The sequence below is a fragment of the Myotis nattereri genome, assembly GCF_964212035.1.
Source record: "Myotis nattereri genome assembly, chromosome: 4".
Lineage (NCBI taxonomy): Eukaryota > Metazoa > Chordata > Mammalia > Chiroptera > Vespertilionidae > Myotis > Myotis nattereri.
Window position 1 is genome coordinate 87958512 of NC_138079.1, and position 13715 is coordinate 87972226.

At 41.9% G+C, this 13715-nt stretch overlaps 2 protein-coding genes across 3 annotated transcripts in view; both read left to right on the forward strand.

Annotated features, from left to right (window-relative positions):
* Positions 1-13715, forward strand: part of SEPTIN14 (septin 14) — a gene marked incomplete at both ends in the record, with an annotated part of 334062 nt that overhangs the window by 148996 nt on the left and 171351 nt on the right.
* Positions 10278-11134, forward strand: NUPR2 (nuclear protein 2, transcriptional regulator). Of its 2 annotated transcripts, none has more exons than XR_013995956.1 (2): positions 10278-10804; positions 10912-11134. XR_013995956.1 is itself a non-coding variant. In XM_081090405.1 (2 exons), the coding sequence occupies exons 1-2, from the start codon at positions 10313-10315 to the stop codon at positions 10948-10950; spliced, it is 330 nt and encodes a 109-aa protein (XP_080946531.1). In that variant the 5' UTR covers positions 10278-10312; the 3' UTR covers positions 10951-11134. The 2 variants fall into 2 exon arrangements, 1 of the variants encoding a protein (XP_080946531.1); XM_081090405.1 differs by having other exon boundaries at positions 10278-10603.

Consider the following 13715-nt stretch of genomic DNA (forward strand, 5'->3'; position numbering starts at 1 on the left):
ACAAAGACACCTAGCACAGAAAGCCACTCTATCAACACAGGGAAGCATAAAAAATGCAGAGACAAAGAAACAGGTCACAAATGACAGAAATGGAGGAAAGCAAACTACTGGATATAGAGTTAAAAACCATACTTTTAAGGTTTTTCAAGGATTTTCTAGAAACCGCCGATAAATTTAGTAAAACCCTCAAAAAGTCTAGTGAGACTGCCGATAAATTTAGTGAGACCCTCAAGTAATCTAGTGAGACCCTCGAGGATATGAAAAAGAACCAACTAGAAATTAAGCATACACTGACTGAAATAAAGAATAGTATACAGAGTTCCAGCAGCAGACTAGAGGACCACAAGAATCAAGTCAATGATTTGAAATACGACGAAGCAAAAATCACCCAACCGGAAAAGCAAAAAGAAAAAAGAATCCAAAAATATGAAGATAGTGTAAGGAGCCTCTGGGACAGCTTCAAACGTACCAACATCCGAATTATGGGGGTGCCAGAAGAAGAGAGAGAGCAAGATATTGAAAACCTATTTGAAGAAATAATGACAGAAAACTTCCCCTACCTGGTGAAAGAAATACACTTACAAGTCCAGGAAGCCCAGAGAACCCCAAACAAAAGGAATCCAAAGAGGACCACACCAAGACACATCATAATTAAAATGCCAAGAGCAAAAGACAGAGAGAATCTTAAAAGCAGCAAGAGAAAAACAGTCAGTTACCTACAAGGGAGTACCCATATGACTGTCAGCTGATTTCTCAACAGAAACTTTGCAGGCCAGAAGGGAGTGGCAAGAAATATTCAAAGTGATGAATACCAAGAACCTACAACCAAGATTACTTTACCCAGCAAAGCTATCATTCAGAATTGAAGGTCGGATAAAGAGCTTCACAGATAAGAAAAAGCTAAAGGAGTTCATCACCACCAAACCAGTATTATATGAAATGCTGAAAGGTATCCTTTAGGAAGAGGAAGAAGAAGAAAAAAGGTAAAGATACAAATTATGAACAACAAATACACATCTATCAACAAGTGAATCTAAAAATCAAGTGAATAAAAAATCTGATGAACAGAATAAACTGTTGAATATAATAGAATCAGGGGCATAGAAAGGGAGTGGACTGACTATTCTCAGTGGGGAAAGGGGTGTGGGAAGAGACTGGACAAAAATTGTACCCCTATGGGGGAGGACAGAGGGGGGGTATGAACCGGGTGGAGGGTAGCTATGGGGGGGAAAAAAACAGGAACTATAATAATCTGAACAATAAAGATTTAATTAAAAAAAAGAAATCAATAAAAAATGTATATATTTAAAGAAAAAATGGGTCTTGGATTTTGTCTAATGCTTTTTCTGCGTCTATTGATATGATCATGTGATTTTTGTTTTGCAATTTGTTTATGTGATGTATCACGTTTATTGGTTTGTGAATATTGTACTAGCCTTGCAGGCTTGGAATAAATCCCACTTGATCATGGTGTATTATCTTTTTAATATATTGTTGGATCCGATGTGCTAATATTTTGTTGAAGATTTTAGCATCTATGTTCATCAGGCATATTAATTGTCCTGTAATTCTCTTTCTTTGTAGTGTCTTTATCTGGCTTTGGAATTGGCATTGCGCTGGCCTCATAAAAAGAGCTTGGAAATGTTCCTTCCTCTTGAATTTTCTGGAATAGTTTGAGAAGGATAGGTGTTAGTTCTTCTTTGAACATTTGGTAAAACTCTCCTGTGAAGCCATCAGACCCAGGCTTTTGTTTGCTGGGAGTTCTTTTTTTATTACTGTTTCTATTTCATCAGTTGTTATGGGCCTATTCAGGTTTTCTGATTCAGTTTTGAGAGATTGTATTTTTCTAGGAATTTGTCCATTTCATCCACATTGCCCAGCTTGTTGGCATATAGAGGTTCATAGTATTTTCTTACAATCCTTTGTATCTCTGTGGTGACAGTTGTTACTTTTCTGCTTTTGTTTCTGATTTTATTTATTTGGGTCCTTTCTGTTTCTTGATTAGTCTGGCTAACAGTTTGTCAATCTTATTTATCTGTTCAAAGAGCCAGCTCTGGGTTTCATTTATTTGCTTTGTACTGTTTTTTTCTTTTTTTAGTCTCTATGTAATTTATTTCTGCTCTAATCTTTATTTCCATCCTTCTACTCAATCAGGCTTTTCTTGTTGTTCTCTTTCTAATGCTTTAAGTTGTAGGGTTAGTTTATTATTAGTTTTTCTTGGGGTTTTTTTTTTTTTTTGAGGTAGGTCTGTAAAGCTATGAACTTTCCTCTCAAGACTGCTTTTGCTGTGTCCCAGAGATTTTGGGTTGTTGTGTCTTTTTATTTGTTTCCAGGAAGTTTTTGATTTCTTTCATGATCTCATTAGTAACCCATTCACTGTTTAATAACATGCTATTTAACCTCCATGTGTTTTAATGTTTTTGAGTCTTTTTACTATAGTTGATTTCTAATTTCATTCCACTGTGATCTGAGAAGATGCTTGATATGGTTTCAATCTTCTTGAACTTGTAGAGACTTGTTTTGTGTCCTAATATGTGGTCTATCTTTGAGACTGACCCATGGGCACATGAGAAGAATGTATATTCTGCTGTATTGGGGTGAAATGTTCTATAAATGTCAATTAAATCCATCTGACCCAGTATGTCATTTATTTTTTAATATATTTTATTGATTTTTTACAGAGAGGAAAGGAGAGAGAATGAGAGTTAGAAACATCAATGAGAGAGAAACATCTATCAGCTGCCTCCTGCACATCTCCCACTGGGGATGTGCCCGCAACCCAGGTACATGCCCTTGACTGGAATCGAACCCGGGACCTTAAAGTCTGCAGGCTGATGCTCTATCCACTGAGCCAAACCGGTTTCGGCATCCAATATGTCATTTAGAGTCACTGTTTCCTTGTTAATTTTTTGTCTGGAAGTTCTATCCAGTGAAGTGAGTGGGATGTTAAAGTCCCCTACTATGATTGTATTGCTGTTCATCTTCCCTTAAAGTCATCAAGAAGTTTTTTTTTTTTACATATTTAGGTGCTCCTATATTGGGTACATATATGTTATATCCACTTGTTAGATCAATCCCTTTAGTATTAAGTAGTGGCCTTTGTTGTTTCTTGTGATTGCCTTCATTTTGAAGTCTATTTTGAGTATTGCTACCCCAGCATTTTTCCTGTTTCCATTTACATGGAAAAAAATTTTCCAACCCTTCACTCAACCTTTTGTTCTGAGGTGGGTCTCTAGTAGACAGAATATAGTTGGGTCATGTTTTTGTGTCCATTCAGTTACCATACGTCTTTTTATTGGAGCATTTAATCCATTTACATTCAATATTATTGATAGGTATTTATTTATTGCCATTTTAATTCCTTATGCCTAGGTTTCTCTCTATTTCTTCTCATTACAGCAGTTCCTTTGGCATTTTTGACAGTGCTGGTTTGGTGGTGACAAACTCCTTTAGTCTTTTTTTTTTTTTGTCTGGGAAGCTTTTTATTTCACCACCTATTTTAAATGATAGCCTTGCTGGATATAGTAATCTTGGTTTCAGATCCTTGCTTTTCATTACATTGAATACTTCATGCCATATTCTTTGGCTTGTAGAATTTCTGATGAGAAATCAGCTGACAGCCTTATGGGAGCTCTGTTGTAGGTAACAAATTGCTTTTCTCTTGCTGTCTTTAAGATTCTTTTTTTAAAAAATATATATTTTATTGATTTTTTACAGAGAGGAAGGGAGAGAGACAGAGAGCCAGAAACATCAATGAGAGAGAAACGTCGGTCAGCTGCCTCCTGCACATCCCCCACCGGGGATGTGCCCGCAACCAAGGTACATGCTCTTGACCGGAATTGAACCTGGGACCCCTCAGTCCACAGGCCGACGCTCTATCCACTGAGCCAAACCGGTTTTGGCAAGATTCTTTGTCTTTAATTTTTGGCATTTTAATTATGATGTGTCTGAGCATGGGCCTGTTTGGGTTCTTCTTGCATGGACTCTCTTTGCCTCCTGAACTTGTGTGACTTTTTCCTTTACCAGGTTAGGAAGTTTCTTGCTATTATTTCTTTAAATACATTCTCTAGCCCTTGCTCACTTTCTTCTCCTTCTGGCACTCCTATTAAGTGAATATTGTTACATTTCATATTGTCCCACAGCTCCCTTAAACTGTCTTCCTGTTTTTTAATTGTTTTTTTCTTTTTGGTTCTCTGATTGTTTTCTACCCTGTCTTCTGATTCACTGATCTGATCCTCAGCTTCCCTAATTCTGCTGTGTATTCCTTCCAATGTGTTCTTTATTAGTGCTATGTCATTATTTTTGACTGGTCTTTTTTCATAGTTACTATATCTTTTTTCATGCCATTGAGTATCTTTGCCATCATTATTCTTAACTCTATATCTGATAAATTTCTTATCTCTATTTTGTTTGAATCTTCTTCAGGATAAGTCTCTTATTCTTTCATTTGGGTGTGTTTGTTTTTGTCTCCCCATCTTGGCTTCCTGTTTGGGTTTGTGTCTACGTATTAGGTAGATCTGCCACAACTCCCAATCTCTAGTGCAGGACAATGTCAAATGCTGTTTCCGACTGGCCCTGAGTACCCTGTTTGGAGCTATCAGCAATCCTCAGCTTGTGGCTAACCTCTGCTGTGGCTGTGTGTCTTTGGAAAGGACCAAGATGTCCACTAGGGTCTGCTTTTTTCTAGTCCCAGGCCCAGAAGGAGATTAGGCAAAGACTCTAAGCCTCCAGAGATCTGCCTCTGCCTGCAATCCAATTGACACTCAGTCTTAATTTGCCTCAGGCTATAAATCACAGAGTAAGGTTAGAGCTCTTCCAACAGGGTGGGACAAAAACCACCTGGATAGCAAAGGTCCATGAAGAAAGATGCCTCCACAGTGTGTAGGAATGACTCAGCACAGGAAAATGGCTGCACTCTGAGCTCTAACCTCAGAGCCCCCAACTCTGGACTTCCCTCACACAGCTCCAGTCCACTTTGCCCTCCCTCTACCAGAGCCCACGGTGAATGGCTGCACACAAAATGTGCGATGGCCCTTTAGGAGGGTGCCTGCCTTTCTAGCCATCTCTGGCTGGAAGTCAGCAACCCTGCTGCTTTTCACAGCCAGATGTTATGTGGCACCTTTCTCAGTTCTGGTTCTCTAGGCTGAGAAGCCCAGCTTGGAGTTTAGACCCCAGAGTTCTCAGTGGGAACCCCCCACAACTGAGATATCCCTCCGGAGTTTCAGCTGCTGTCTGTGGGAACTCAGCCATCCCTTTCACTTTTCTACATTTCCAGTCAGTCTCTATGCAGTCTCCACTTTCCATCGTTGGTTATCAGGGCTCTCCCCAACTAGTATTCAGTTGAGTTGATTTTTCAGGGTGGTTTTTCTGTATTTTAGTTGTATTTCCAGTTTGGTCCTGGGAGAGTATCAGGGTAACTTACTCTTCCGCCATTTTTAAGACTCTACTTTTAGCGTTTTGATAAATTTCCTTTCAGTCATTTATAGATAGATGTGTTTTAAAAATACTTCCCTGGGATACTAGAGGCATTTCTTCAGAAGCTAATTTTTCACTTACATCATTATTGAACACTTTCTCCTGACACCAAATAGCCTAATAAAATGTTAATTGCTGATAAAAGTCCTCTGGATAAATACACAGCCCCACATTTTCTTGGAGCAGTCCCATTGGACACTTGGATAGTTTATCTTTCATTTTTTGTTAACATAAATTTATTTTCTCACCATTGTAAAGGCTGGAAGTCCAAGACCAAGATATTACCAGGGCCCTGGGTTTTATAGTGAGACAATGAGCTTTAGAGACTGGTAAAAGAAACTTATTCAAGCTTGTAGAGAATCCAGCCACAGCACACTCCTGGGAGATGAAGACACCAAACATCGTGGTCTAAACCTGGACACATGGTCCATCAAAAAGACATCTCCAGCCCCATCCGCCCATCCAGTTTGGCTCAGTGGATAGAGTGTCAGCCTGCGGACTGAAGGGTCCCAGGTTTGATTCTGGTCAAGGGCATATACCCGGATTGTGGGCTTGATCCCCAGTAAGGGGCATGCAGGAGGCAGCCAATCAGCAGTTCCCTCTCATCACTGATGTTTCTCTCTCTCTCCCTCTGAAATCAATAAAAATATACTTTAATAAAAAGAAAGACAGCTGAAACCGGTTTCGCTCAGTGGATAGAGCGTCGGCCTGCGGATTGAAAGGTCCCAGGTTCGATTCCGGTCAAGGGCATGTACCTGGGTTGCGGGCACATCCCCAGTAGGAGATGTGCAGGAGGCAGCTAATCGATGTTTCTCTCTCATCGATGTTTCTGACTCTCTCTCTCTCTCTCTCCCTTCCTCTCTGTAAAAAATCAATAATATATTTTAGAAAAAAAGAAAGACATCTCCAAAAGGACACCCTCTAGTTGCACTGGATTGGACCATATTGGATATTGTTAACTAATCCCTGAGTTGCAAGGTTAAAAGAGATGGTTCATTTAAGTAACACAAAAATTCACCTAAATGGCCTACTCAGGGTCACCTGAGAAGTCCTTTGTGTCATCTGGAAATGGATATTCAAAGTGTAAAAATACCTTACAGCTTCATTGCAGATCCAAATTTACTGCATCCTTAGCAAGTACCACTGGAAAGATGAATCATCTTCTTTAATCTTTATAGTAAGACTCCTACCAGTTAGACTTTCTTCAGCCTCACCAACCCGCATACCTGGAAACCCAGACTTCAACCCTCCTCTTTATTTTATCTGTCCCCAAAACTGAGTGAGAATAGAACATGACTGTTGTGGTTTTTTTAAAATATATATTTTATTGATTTTTTACAGAGAGGAAGGGAGAGAGATAGAAAGTTAGAAACATCGATGAGAGAGAAACATCTATCAGCTGCCTCCTGCACATCTCCTACTGGGGATGTGCCCACAACCCAGGTACATGCCCTTGACCGGAATCGAACCTGGGACCTTTCAGTCCGCAGGCCGACGCTCTATCCACTGAGCCAAACCGGTTTCGGCGAACATGACTGTTTTTAAGATGTTTTAGGAATCTCTTTGATTAAATAAATAGTTGGCCATATTTTCTTTTGCTCCCCCAAACTCTTATATTAATCCAGTGAACAAATTTGATTAAACATTTTGTTGCCACACACTGTGCTAGACACATGGATCCCTACAGTCATGCTCTTCAATTCATGGGAAGGACAGACAGTAAACAAGAATCAGCCACACTGTGGTCAGTGCTATGAAGATGACAAAAGTGATGGGCTGGGTGAGGTAGGTAGGAAGCCCTCTCTAAGCAGGTGATATTTGAACTGAGACCCGGAGCATGAGAATAAGTCAGACTGTTGATTTTTGTCTGCATCTTACAGATTTTCATTTCTAGTAAATGTCAATATTGAATATCCCACATAAACAAAACGTTCTTTGGGGGTTCTTTCATTTTTCCCTCAGAAAATAAGGGTCATGAGACCAAAAAGTGAGAAAACCACTATGGTTTATCTCCAGCCATGAGTGGTACATTTCTTTCTTTGACCTCATAAGGTGCCATTGTGATGGAAATACAAACCACCCCTTTAAGGTACTGGCTGGGTTGAGGTTTTAGTCTGTTAGAGCCCAGGAAGCTGATTGGTGGTGACTTTTTGGAGTTGGACTAGTTGGCTTGTTTTCTCATAGTTGTGTTTTGTTGTTGTTGTTTTTTCATTGTTTCTTTTTATTTTTTTTTACTTAAATTTTTTTCTTTTTATATTTCATTTTTTTATTTTATTTTCTCCTCCTCCTCTTCTTCTACTCATCCTCCTCCTCTCTTTTTTTCTATTTTTATCACTGATCCACTTTAGTGAGTACAGATCTCAGAGAATATTTTTTTATTTCTTTAAGTCATCATGTCTGATGACTTTGTAGCCATCTCTGCCAATGAGGAGTGCCATATTGGCAACTACTTCATTCTCAACACCTTTGGCAAGGGATCCTTTGGAGAGGTTAGGCTGATCTGTCACACTCACCAGCACAGAGATGGCTGTAAAAGTTGTCACCTGGCAGGGTTCTCTGATGTTCTTCAAGAGATTCATTCTCCTAAGAGATTAAGTCATCCCAACATTACAAAGTTGTTTGAGGTCGTTACCATCAGGACAAAGTCTATATTTTCATGGAACACGCTAGTGAAGGAACCTTATTTGACTATTTAGAGAACTGTGGCCCCATGATAGAGAAGAAAGTCTAAGCCATGTTCCAGCAATTATTATCAGTGGCCCAGTATTGCCATCAGAGACACATAGTACTTCAGGATCTGAAGCTGGAGAACATTTTTCTAGATGGTGAGATAAGGGTTAAATTAGCAAACTTTGGCTTCAGTGGGGAATTTACAGAAGAGAAAAAGTACATTCTGTGGCACCATCTCCTATATGGCCCCAGAGATCTTGCAGCTCAAATCCTATGAGTGCCCGAAGATGGACATCTGGAGCATGGAGGTAGCACTCTACAGGATGGTGACGGGAACTTCCATTTGTGGGGGGAAATTTTGAAGAAGTTAGGAAGATCTTGTGTGGGCACTTCTTTATACCATACTTCCTGTCTCTGAAATGTCAGACTTTTACAGAACTTAATAACTCTCAACTTCAGCCAAAGATCAACAATGAAAGACATAATGAAGGACCACTGGGTCAACATTGGCCAGTCAGAGAAACTGAGGCCATACTTTGAACCACCCTGAGGTGACTTAGACCCAAAAGTAGTCCAAATAATGAAGACATGGGATATGAATAGCATGAGATACAGGAATCACTCACAGGAAGAATATATAACAACATCATGGGCACTTATCTAATACTAGATAGCATGAAAACCCCAAGATCAGGGGAAGGCCCTGAGCCTCCCCAGACCCCAACATTAGTCTTTCCCCAGCACAGGGGTTTCAGACTTCAGGGCAGAATGGCTGAGACCCTGGAACTCCACCACTCAGCCCAGAGTCAATGATGCCCACTCCCCCAGGAAGTCTGGGAGGACCACCACTCCCCCAGGCAGCATGCAAGCGAGGATGGCCACTTACCCAGACTAGAAGAAAGGATGACCATTTACCCAGCCAGCGTGAAGGGAGGAATTCCATTCCCTAGCCAGTCCCAAAGGAAGGACCACACAATCTCCCTATGCAGCCTGGAATCAAGGATTGCCACCCTGAGCCCAATCCTCCAACATGACCCTGGGGGCTCCCCCACCACCCACAGCAGCAGCAGCATTGGTGGACCCCCAGAGGGGACAACCAATGAAAACTGGCTTCAAGCTGGGCAGCAAGATGATGGACTCCAGCCTCTTTCTCTGGCCACGGCCAGGGCCCATAGGGGGTGGGCTTGGAGGTTCTTAGGTTTTTCTTAAGATTCTTATGCTATAAGTTGTCCACTGACAAGCAGCATCTCAAAAGGACAAGAGTGAAGTCAATATAATTTTTTACAATAGTGGGCAGCCAAAGCATGACCAGCCAAACATGCTGGGGCAATCAAGCAGTACTTTCTGCATTTTAAATGTTGAACTTTAAAGATGCTGAGCTCCAGAGACAGGCCATGTGGTGTGGGAGATGAGACAGAAGCTGGATGTAAGCAGCAAAGCACGAAATACACGCTGTATTTCTGGAGAGACCATGGAGGTGTGCTGACTGCCGAAGCATTCTCTGCATGGCATTCACGTCAGGACGGTATCCCGCATCCATGGCCTTCAGAAGCATCTTATCCAAAATACCCTGAGCTTGGAAGACTGCCTGGAGCCCCCTGGGGGGGGGGGGGGGTCAAGAGGAGAAGCTGTCCTCCCTATGAGTCCGCCCTTCGGCTCCCACCTGAATGAAAACTTCAGAGACTGGAACTGTTTTCCCTGGGGCCATTCTCCCTGCCCTGCTCTCCTTTGCTCCTAGGTTTGTAGGGGTTCTTATTAAAGTATTTAGCTCTCTCAAGTTTCCTAATAAACTTGATGCTCCAGAGAAGAAAAAAAAAAGATGTCACCAGGGTTGGTTCCTCCTAAGGCCTTTCTCCTTGGCTTGCGGATGACCACCTTCTTGCTCTGTCCTCATGTGGCCTTTCCTCTGTGCATATGTTTACCATTTTTGACCAACATAAAGCAAGTGCAGGATCGGATTTTGCCAAGTGACCGTCTCCGACGAGGGCACACAGACCCAGGCGGAGGAAGGGGTCAGGGTTGACCCAGCGGGAAGCCTGAGACCTCGTGCAGGACACAAGCCCAGCTCTGTGACGTCTGCCTAGGTCCCGCCCTGTCAGGCGAAGCCAATCGCGGGGCGGAGGGGCTCCAGAGGCGCGCGTGCGCCGGCTGCGGGCCAGCGGGCGCGATGGACCGGGCCCTTCCCAACGCCCCGAGCCTGGCGCAGCCGCTGCCGGCCGAGGTGTGCTTCGAGGAGGAGCTCTATGACTGCCCCGATTACTACTACCTGCGCGACTTCCCGGCCGGTGGGGCCGGACACAGCAAGGGCCGCACGCGGCGCGAGCGGGAACTGCGCACCAACTGGCTGGTGCCTGGCGGCCACGAGCGCAAGATCGCACAGAAGCTCCTCAACGGCCAGCGCAAGCGGCGCCAGCGCAAGCTGCAGCCCCGGCCGCGCACTCGCCTCGCCTGCGCGCTGGTGCGTACGGGCCAGACCCTTGGGGCCCGGGGAGCCCCGTGAGCGCGAGCGCCGCGGGCCACTTCCTTGGTCCCCTACGATTCGACCCGGGCACAGTCGCCCCTTCGGAAGCGGCCCCGTCTTAGCGAGTCGCTGGTGGACCTCGTTAGCCCGCAGCTTATCTCCTGACTGCAGTTGGAATGGTGGAAGGGGCTAGGGAAGGTAGAAAACATCTTTTTAAAGAAATACAAGTGAGGGGTTTACTTCCAGTGTTGATGCTCAGACCAAAGAAAATAACTGATTTTTGTTTCTGTCTGATTTTTCTACAGGATACCGAAGGACCTGATAAAAAAAAGTCTTTTCTTTGACTCCAGCTGCAACTGGTCTTAAGGGGAGAGAATCCATGTTGGTCAACAGAATTTGGTTTTGGCATCGCTTAAGTTTACTGCTTCAACGGCCAGACTCTGGTTGTTAAGTAACATCCAAGTGGGTATGCCTTTTTAGGGTTTTTAATTAAAAGAGAGCAGCAGCAAGAGTGGCATTTTAACTCTTCTAGTGTTTTGTGTGTTTTTTTTAGTTGCTATGGTAACTAGTTTTAAGTCTACAAATATTTGCATTCTTCTTCCTAAAGAAAAGGTCACAAAGATGAATGGGGGGAGGAGAACAAAGATAAGAATTTGTACAAGATTTCAACTCAAGTGTGCAGGTTTAATATTTGTTTTCCAAGAAAAGAAGTACTTTAAATTGTAATAGTGTCTGTTGAACCTAGTTGCTAGGTTCTCTGCACTTCACATGGCACAACAATCCTTTGCGGTGGACACTATCTCCATTTTAGAGAGGGGATTCTTGAGGCTCAGAGAGTTCACATATCTTTCCAGAGGTTGCACAGCTGGTTAGAAAGAAGATGGGCATCACAGATACTTTCATAAAGCATTCACTCTTTCCAACATCACAATTTCCCTCAACTGTAGACAATGGTATGTGGTTCAGAACCAACCACAAACCTCCATGTCCAAGGAAAAAAGTTGAATTTTAGTTTTAAAATTATACAGAATATGGCCGGGTACCTTTCCTTTATCTTCACTCTGCATTCATTCAGCCCTTGGCACCCAGTGGTGAGTCTGTGGTTAGGAGAGAAAGGTGTGTACTGGAAGGAGCAATCTGAATATTAATCCTAGCTGTGAACACCACTCTGGCAGTCAGCAAACTTCTGACTACTTTCAAGTTCCAAGTCTCGGGTTTCTCATTTGTAAAATGGGAATAATATTGGATTACCTTGCCAAATTGGATTATAGATAAAATATATGAAACATCCGACACAGTTAAGGGCCTGACACATAATAGATGCTCAATAAATGGTAACTACTTTTACGTTTACAGAATACAGTACTTCCTCTTTGTTTACAAAGTCTTGATTATTTCACTCACTACATTAATTCTTTTCAATATCTCCAACATCAGGCAGTGTGTTATGGTAGAAATCGCTTTGGAGTTAAACTATACTGACTTGGTCAAGTTGCTTAAACTCTAGATTAATCTACCAGAAGACCGTTTTAATCATATAAACCCCTCAATCTTATAGGATAAAAAGCCTAGATTTCTTACGTTGTGCTGGAAATCATCTATTGGATTTTCTTAAGTTTTGACACACTTCCAAAAAAACACTGATTCCTGATACAGGTCTTCTGTCCTCTAAACTCACCATAATTATTCATTTGAATCTGTGCTGTTGTATTTAGCCTTTCTATTTCCCCCTTTACAATTTTAATCTTGAAACTAATTCCACCTATAATTATTTAAATGCCACTTTCTTCCTGAAGCCTTCACATTGAATGTCCGAATGTCCATTCTTTGAAATCCTGTAGAACTTCACATAAGCACCCCTTAACTACTTGTTCATATAATACTTTGTATTTTTAGATGAGTTAAAAAAATTCATTCTTTTTTGTCTGATATGTGCAAGGCACTGTATATGTCTTAGTTATAAAAACAACCACTACATTTAGAGTATAAGAACCTTAATGTTTCAAACATTTCAATTCCTGCTGTAAAGTACAGCATACTCAGACAGACATAAGCCATGTTAAAGCAACACTCTAATGTGTGTTAACTAGATTTTGCTCATTTTAGATACTAGAATGTTTACAGTTTAAATATAGTAGTTGTAGAAATTGTGTATTAATTACTTATTGCTGTATAATAAATTACTCCAAAACCTAGTGGCTTAAAAGAACAAATACTTACTAGCTCAGTTTCTGTGGGCCAAGGATTCAAAGTAGCTTAGCTGGGTGGTTTGTAGCTCAGCATCTCATGAGGTTGCAGTCAAGCTGTTGGCCAAGACCAGTTATGGGAAGGTTGCTTACTCACGTGGCTGCTGGCAGGCCTCACTTCCTTGCCACATGAGACTCCATGAGGCTGCTTAAGTGTCCTCATGATGTGACAGCTGGCTTTCCTCAGAGTAAGTGATCTGAAAGAGTGAACAGGAGGAAGCCACAGTACCTTTTAAGACCTACTCTCCGAAGTTGCACATCAACACTTTTGCTTTTTTCTATCCATTCAAAGTAAGTCATTAAATCCAGCTCACACTCAAGGGGAGAGGGATCAGGCTCCACTTTTTGAAAGGCGTGTTAATTTGTGGGCATTTTAAACCACCATGGTGTTTAATATAAATATGTTCACTGAAGCAAAGTTGGAAAATATGGACACACAAAAAAGAAGAAAGCACTACTCAATGGATAGTCATTTCTTGGGTGTATATAATGCCAGTCTTTAAGATACATATATTTTCTCAAAATATAAACATGCTATGTGTACTATTTTGTAAACTGCTCTTTCATTTAGCATATTGTTAAGATACTTTTCATGTCAAATATTCTTTCATAACATTTTCAATGGCTGCAAACATTATATCTATGTACTAGCAGCCTGGTGCACAAAATTCATGCCTGGGTAGGGTCCCTAGGCTGGGCAGGCAATCAGAGCCAATTGGGGCCTTCAGGTTGCCGGCAGGGCCTTCCTTTGTTCCGCACTGCGCCCTGGTGGTCAGCACATGTCATAGCGAGCAATCAAACTCCTGGTCTCCTGGTCGAACTCCCAAGGGGACACTTGGCAAATTAGCCTTTTATATATACAC